The 8269-nt window shown below is 42.5% G+C and overlaps 1 protein-coding gene across 1 annotated transcript in view; it reads right to left on the bottom strand.

The window, feature by feature from the left end:
* Window positions 1-415: 415 nt before the first annotated feature.
* LOC130862578 (zinc finger protein 709-like) overlaps window positions 416-8269 on the bottom strand; it is a 50007-nt gene continuing 42153 nt past the window's right edge. Inside the window, exons 5-8 of the mRNA XM_057752260.1 lie at window positions 3157-3283; window positions 2894-2954; window positions 809-2527; window positions 416-727 (exon numbers count right to left, since the gene is read on the bottom strand). Of these exons, the coding sequence (XP_057608243.1) occupies window positions 1570-2527; window positions 2894-2954; window positions 3157-3283 (1146 nt within the window). The 3' untranslated portion in view covers window positions 416-727; window positions 809-1569. The remainder of the gene's footprint in view (window positions 728-808; window positions 2528-2893; window positions 2955-3156; window positions 3284-8269) is intronic.

The following is an 8269-nucleotide window of genomic DNA, read 5'->3' as shown; positions in this document are numbered from 1 at the left end:
AAAGAGTGTTGGGTAAAGGAAAAACTCCTCCATTGCTGGTGGGAGTGCAAATTGGCACAGGCCCTTTGGATATCAGTATGGCAATTTCTCAGAAAATTAGGAAACAACCTTCCTCAAGACCCAGTAATACCACTTTTGGGTATATATACAAAGGATGCTCAATCATGCCACAAGGACATGTGCTCAACTATGTTCATAGCAGCATTATTTGTCATAGCCAGAACCTGGAAACAATTTAAATGCCCCTCAACCAAAGAATGGATAAACAAAATGTGGTACATTTACACAATGGAGTAATACACAGCAGAAAAAAAAAATAACGACATCTTGAATTTTGCAGGAAAATGGATGGAGCTAGAAAACATTATTTTGAGTGAGGTAACCCAGACACAGAAAGACAATTACCACATGTACTCACTCATAGGTGGTTTTTAAACATAAAGCAAAGAAAGCCAGCCTACAAAACACAATCCCAGAAAACTTAGACAACAATGAGGACACTAAGAGATACATACATAGATCTAATCTACATGGGAAGTAGGAAAAGACAGGATCTCCTGAGTAAATTGGGAGCATGGGGACCTTGGGAGAGATTTGAAGGTAGAGGGGAGAGGCAGGGAAGGGAGCAGAGAAAAATGTAGAGCTCAATAAAAATCAATAATAAAAAAAGAGTCCCTGGAAGAGATGGCTTGCTGTCCAGCTGTATCCTCTGAATTGGAATACTGTCCTAGGAGGAAACAGGACACATCAGGTTCAGGGAGTAACAAGTGAGTCTGTAAGTACCAAAGCTAAAGCTGAAAACACTCACAGAGGGCGTCCGCAGGGTTATGAGGAGTGGGCTCTGACCAGTCCAGTTGCCTTCAGATTGTGGAGGTTTACAAGGTGGTAGTCAACAGTCAAGGTGGCATGGGTGATTTAGCGCTGTATCTGGTTGAGAGTTGTCCATGGTCCTATAAGTAACCCCTATAAAATCACTGGCTCATCAAGTTGGGCTTCAGAAGAATCATTTTTTGGTTCCCATCTGAGGTAAGTAAATATTTTTTCACATCGCCCCACACAACACTGTCTCTGAAACTTTGGCAGATGATGCCTTTATCACACTGTTCACATTCTTAGAGGTTTTAATGCGCATGAAAGAATTGAAGGGATCTGTTTTATACAAAGGGTTTACATATGTACATATTTTACATTAATAGAGTTTTCCTCACATACAGGTTATATCTGAAGAACACATGTCTGAAGAACACTGATTTGTGACCTTCTGGCCATACCATTTACATACAGAGGATTTCCTTCCAGAATGAGAAGAGCATCTTACAGCTTCAGCACAATGTTCACAGTGGCACAGCTTTCTCCAGTATATTCTTTACGAAACTGAAGATGGCTATCTGGAGGCTTCACTAGAGTTTACCTCATAGGGTCTGCATAGTACATGACCGATCCCATATCATCGTAAGAACCATGAAACCTAAAGCTTTTCCAGCACTGTTTACACCGACAGGATTTTTCTCCAGTATGAAATCTTTCATGTGACAGACAATAACTGTGAAATGCAAAGGCTTTGGCATTTTATTTACATTGATAGGGTTTCTCTCCAGCATGAATTCGTTCGTGTCTCTGAAGATGACTGTGCCGTCTGAAGGTTTTCCCACACTGGTTACATTCATAAGGCTTTTCCCCAGTATGAATTTTTTCATGTAACTGTAGATGATAGTGACGCCTAAAGGCTTTCCCACACTGGTTACATTCATAAGGCTTTTCCCCAGTATGAATTTTTTCATGTAATGGCAAAGAACCAGGAAATCTAAAGGCTTTGCCACATTGTTTACACTCATAGGGTTTCTCTCCAGTATGAATTTTTTCATGTAGAGGCAAGGCACCAGGAAATCTAAAGGCTTTGCCACACTGTTTACACTCATAGGGTTTCTCTCCAGTATGAATTCTTTCATGTAATCGAAGATATTTGGGATATCTAAAGGCTTTACCACAATATGTGCATTCATAGAGTCTTTCAGTGTGAATTATTTCATGTCTTTGAAGGGAAGTAGAAGAACTAAGGGCTTTACCACATATGTTACATTCATAAAGCTTGGCCAAAGTGTGGGTTCTTTTGTGTGTGTAAACAGAGGCCTTTCCACATTCCTTGTATCGATAGGATGTTTTTCCAGTGTAAGCCTCTGGATGTATTCCTAATGAATTTGGAAAACAAAAAGCTTTTAAACATATCTCACACTCACAAGGCCCATTCCCAGTGTGAGCTCCTATGCACCTTTGAAAGCTGGTGAGAGAGTTCAAGTTATGTTGCTTGGCTCCACATTCCTCATGATCACGTGGCTTATGAGGAGGAGATATGGCATGCCTACTAGAGGGTGAAGGACACATGGAAACCTTTCCACTGATACCAGGTTCACATAGTGTTAGTCCAAGACGAACGGCCATGTCTGCATGAAGATTTGCTATCCACATCATGGTTTCTTCGTTCTGACCATTTTCTGTACTCTCATGGGAGATCTCTAACACAGAACTTCTGAAAAAGAACAAGTATGTTAGTGAGAGACTCCTTGTTAGTTTTATGTCATATACTGCTCCCAAAATCAGGTAAAATGTGCGCTTTCTGAAACATCTGAATCATGTGAAACTAAATGAATTGCTGGTTCTATACTGTGCCTCCCGCAGAGCTGTAACTAGAACAGTAGCATTCACTGATGCACGTTCCGACGAGTGTGTCCAATAGAAAGCCCTCTAGAAACACTGAGCAGTGCTCTCATACCCAGCACATGGGCATAATTTTCCTAACAACGACACAACTCAAAGCTGTTTTTGTTTTCTTAAATTTTCGTGGAATGCTGAAACTTCTTCAAGTACCTTTGTTTCAACTTTTCATTCAAATTACCTTAGATTTCTTCCAGGAATTTTATAAGAGTCTTCAACATTTTCTTCTTCCCATCTGTTTCCTAAAAGGAAGTCCCAGAAAACTGAGGATAAATTATTAGAAATCACTGAAAAAATTAGTTTTTAACTTCAGTGTCCATAGTAACAATGCCTGATTTATTCACCACATTCTTCCCTTTCAATAGTCCAAATCCCAGAAGAGCATGGACACCAAGAGACACTTGCTCCCTAGTTTACAGAGTGAAGGTAAGATGATAGCCTCACCTACGGCAGTGAGGTTCCTGCAGGTCTCCAGCATCACATCTCTGTACAGACTCTTCTGGGAAGGATCCAGCAAAGCCCACTCTTCCTGGGTGAAGTGCACGGCCACGTCCTCAACGCTCACTAAGGCCTAAACATTGCACATACTTGATTGACAAAAGGTTCACTCGACACTGTGGGATCCGCACTCTTCCATGAGACGGAAGTTGTAATGCAAACACTGAGGGATGAGGAAGGGAGCAGCCCTGCAGCAGCACTCCTCCCAGTGGGCCCAGGGCCCAGGATGAGCTGCAGCTCTGCCCAGTCCTCTTGCTGCAGTGCATTTCTACTTCCCATCTCAGAGCCTCCCACCTGCTTGTCCTTAGAAATTCCTCCTCACAATATTGATAATTTTTTTGGATTTTTTTTAAAGATTTATTTATTTATTACATATGCAGTATTCTACTTGCATGTATACTTGCAGGCCAGAAGAGGGCACCAGATCTCATTACAGATGGTTGTGAGCCACCATGTGGTTGCTGGGGATTGAACTCAGGACCTCTGAAAGAGCAGTCAGTACTCTTAAGCTCTGAGCCATCTCTCCAGCCCTGTTTTCTTTTCTTTCTTTTCTTTCTTTCTTTTTTTTTTTTTTTAATTTTTGAAGACAAGATTTCTCTATAACTTTGGAGGCTGTCCTGGAACAAGCTCTTGTAGACCAGGCTGGCCTCAAACTCACAGAGATTCGACTGCCTCTGCCTCCAGAGTGCTGGGATTAAAGGTGTGCGCCACCACCGCCCGGCTACAATATTTAAATTTTGATGGCATGAGGGAACTTAGAATTTTTATAGAATTCACATGAATATAAAGAATCAACCATTCAACCGGGCAGCGGTACAACAACATCAAAAAATGAGTTATTTAACTACTCTGGGATTTTCTAAACTCCCATTAGCTTTCAGAAAGAAAACAGTGGTTACTGAGTCCAATGAGCCTCTCTAGTGGAAACTATTTCACAGGTGCTACCACAATGGTTAGACAGATAAAGGAGACTGGGCGGGGCGCACACCTTTAATCTCAGCACTTAGAGGCAGAGGTGGGTGGATTTCTGTGAGTTTTTGGCCAATCTGATCTACCGAACAAGATCCAGGGCAGTCAGGGCTACACAGAAAACCTTGTCTCAAAAAAACCCAAATACAAAATAAATTTTGTATAAAACCACGTATAGACAATTCTCTCCAATTCGCCACGTTGCTCCCTGTGTGGAAGCGTAAAGTCAGGAGACTTGTAAAGTCTATTTCACCCCTTTGGGGAAACAAGCCACTCCCCAAATTTTTAGAAGTGGTAAACAACTGCCAGAGAGGAGACCCCTGGTCCTTGGGAGCAGCCTGGAAGCCACACAGAGAGCTCAGGATACAGCTTTTACCTAGATTGGGATGGGCTTTTCCATGATGCTGCTGACCTGTAGTCATCATCGCTCCTCCAAGTAACCCCTCAGCCATACGCTTCTAATTATACCCAATAGACTCACTGGTTCACCAAGATGGACACTGGTGAAATTATTACTTTTGTTTGTCCTTGGGTCCCTATCTTGGGGTGAGCAGACCTCTGTGTCATATCTCTGTAGGAAAGTCTCATACAACACAATAAGAGCATGGCAGAAACAGTACGTACAGGAGGAGTGATCTCAAGGTCTTGGCAATGGGCAGCAAAGCCTGCAACTGAGGTGAAGGGGACTCTGATACAGCTGTTCTTCCCCATGTGACACATGGCAGTGTGCCTTCTTCCTGTGGTGGAAGTTGCATGTGTCGTGAGATAGGCAGTGAGACCCATGAGTAAGATGGAGCCCTGCAGGAATGGCTGTGGGGAATCCCTTGCTGGCTTGCTTGATGAGTAGGGCCTGCCATATAAGCACACAGACTCTGGAATACTGGCAGTCTCCAAAGCAGCTGGTGAGAGGAGATTACCAGCAAGCTGCCCGGGAGGTTGCCTGACTGTTGCTTTGTGCAATAAAAAGTGTGTCTGAGGCTGCTCAGACTGAACATGCTGTGCAGGAGGAATTACACCATGGAAAGGACATGAGTTTGCTAGTCTCTGCATTAGCCTGATTTGGAAAAGAAAGTAGAAAAGACAGAGAATGGGAGGGAGATGTTGGCTCTTACAGTTGTCAAGCTAAAAGGAAAAAAACAAGGAAGTCGGATCAAACCTAAAATACCCTTTCTGGGACCCACAAGTTTGGAACCAATGAGAAGAGTCAGACAGTTAAGAGGGAAACACAGGGGAGAGCGAGAGAAGTGCTACTCGATGCGAGGCAGGACTGAGTTCCCTACAGACTTAGGAAGTAATTCAGAACAGCTCTTGAGGCCAGTGTGAAGCTTCAGTGCCTTTGCTGAACTCCTTAGCAGAACGAGACTTACGATGCAAGAAAAGCACTGAAGGATCTCAGAGATGGAGCTAAAGTGATCTGTAAAGTGGTGAGGCCATATAGAGGAGCTGAAAGAAGGACAAAGCAAAGAACAGGGTCTACCCCCATCACTTGAAGTAAATAAAGCAAGATTTGTGTGGAACAGGAGTTCCTCAAGAAAAATGCACAGAAAGTCAAATGCTAAGCTAGTGAACTTCTGGAAGGGTGCAATGCCTTAAAAATGGTTCACAGATAGCAAAAATGACAAGATAAAGCAAATGAAGTAAACTAAGTTGGTCCCCTAGGTGTAAACTAAAGGCCCCACAGCAAGCTGTACATGCATATGTTTCTCAGCGTGAAAGTGGAAACTTCTCACGTAGCCAGAGGTTCACGGAACCACACATGACTGAGGGAGAGACCGTGGAAACAGACCCAGCTGCAGCTCAAGCCAAGTATCTATCAGAGCCCTCAAGAGGCACAGTCCCAGATGGGCCAGCCAGGCAGGTCTAGAGGGCAGCCATTCTCAATTGGCCCTGAGCTACACCAATCAGTTAGACGAGCCATACCAAGCTCATAAGGATAGGAAAAGCATGAAGGCCAGGTGAAGATGATACAGTTGGCCTAAGAACAGGACAGGTGCTGTGAAATAATCCTTCTGTATACTGTGAAGATGTATTATTCTCATTGATTAATGAAGAACTTACTGGCCAGTAGCCAGGCTGGAAGTATAGGCAGGACAAACTAAGGATGCTGGGATGAAGAAGAGCAGAGTCAGAGGAGTAGAAGCAACATGAGCATCCCATACTGAGAAAAGACACCAAGCCCCATTAGCAGAGTGTAGATAAGAAATGTGGGTTATTTAAATGTAAGAGTTAAAGCCGGGTGGTGGTGGCGCATACCTTTAATCCCAGCACTCGAGGAGGCAGAGGCAGACAAATCTCTGTGAGTTCCAGGTCAGCGGTCTACAAGAGCTAATTCCAGAACAGACTTCAAAGCCACAGAGAAACCCTGTCTTGAAAACACACACACACACACACACACAAATGTAAGAGCAGCCAGACAGTGGTGGCACAGACCTTTAATCCCATCACTCAGGAGGCAGAAACAGGCAGATCTGTAGACAAGCTTGGTCTACAGAGCAAATTCCGGGACAGTCAGGGCAACACAGAGAAACGCTATCTTGAAAAACAGAAGAATGAATGAATGAATGAATGAATGAATGAATGAATGAATGAATGTCTTGGGTGGAAAGATTGTAACACACAGAGGGAGTTTGTTATGAGGCTGAGGCTGTCTCCTAATAATATCAGAAGCTTTGCTCATTTACGAGACTTTAGTCTCACCAACACGAACACCGAAACATGAGGTGAACAAAGACACCACCAATGGGCATGCCAAAGTGGATCGGAAAAAGCCCATGAAGCCTCTAACTCAAAGAACTGTAGATGACCGAGGAAAGCTGGGCATGGAAACAGTGGTCTCCCCATGAAGAGCATGCCAATAAATGGTCAGCCCTGAAAACACACACACAAGTAACAGTACATGGACTGAGCAGGTCGTATTTGGGAATATATATGTTATATGCATGCAATGGCAATTAATGAAATAAGAGGCCATGAATTTGAAGGAGAGCAGAAAGGGGTATATTGAAGAAGGTTTGGAAGAAGGAAAGGAAAGGAATGTTGGAATTGTATTATAATCTCAAAAATAAAAATATAATAAATAAAATACAGGTCTTTCCAAACATAAAATTTCTAGACCAACAAAAACTCAAGGAACTAATACAGCAAACTTTTTAAATACAAGCTTAATACATGAAGTCCATCATTTTTCAGTATAACAGCAATGAACAATCGAATGGTTAACAATTTCACAGTGCATATACAGAACCACAGAGCAAAGGAGACACAAAGAAAAACATGTAATAAATTTAACAAAGAGTTAAGCCAGGCATGGTGGCATAGGTCTTTAACACCAGCACTCAGGAGGCAGAGGCAGGAAGATCCCGTTAATTTAGTGCCACCCTGGTCTACAGAGTGAGTTCCAGAACAGTCAGAACTACATAGAGAGATCTAGTCATAGATAGATAGAGAGATAGATAGAGAGATAGATAGATAGAGAGATAGAGAGATAGAGAGATAGAGAGATAGAGAGATAGAGAGATAGAGAGATAGAGAGATAGAGAGATAGAGAGATAGAGAGATAGAGAGATAGAGAGATAGATAGATAGATAGATAGATAGATAGATAGATAGATAGATAGAGAGATAGAGAGAGAGATAGAGAGATAGATAGATAGATAGATAGATAGATAGATAGATAGATAGATAGATAGATAGAGATAGAGAGAGAGATAGAGAGAGAGATAGAGAGATAGATAGATAGATAGATAGATAGATAGATAGATAGAGAGATAGAGAGATACAGTGAGAGAGAGAGAGAGAGAGAGAGAGAGAGAGAGAGAGAGAGAGAGAGAATTGATAATTCAAGTAAGTCCACAAATCATGAGTTATGCAATGGTCTTGGTAAATAGAAGACAACATCAAGATTTTGCTTTCTGGGAGCTGCAGTCAGCTCAGGGGTTAAGATCACTTGTTTCTCTTCCATAGGACCTGAGTTCAATTCCCAGTACCTACATGAGGGCTCACAATCATCTGTGGTCAAGGGTGCCCTAATGCCCTCTTCTAGCCTCCAACAGTACTGTATGTATGTGGTTCACAAACATACATGCAGGCAA

The sequence above is a fragment of the Chionomys nivalis genome, chromosome 20, assembly GCF_950005125.1.
Source record: "Chionomys nivalis chromosome 20, mChiNiv1.1, whole genome shotgun sequence".
NCBI classification, from domain to species: Eukaryota; Metazoa; Chordata; class Mammalia; order Rodentia; family Cricetidae; genus Chionomys; species Chionomys nivalis.
The sequence above is the reverse complement of the archived record's forward strand: the minus strand, read 5'-3'. Positions and strand labels throughout refer to the sequence as shown.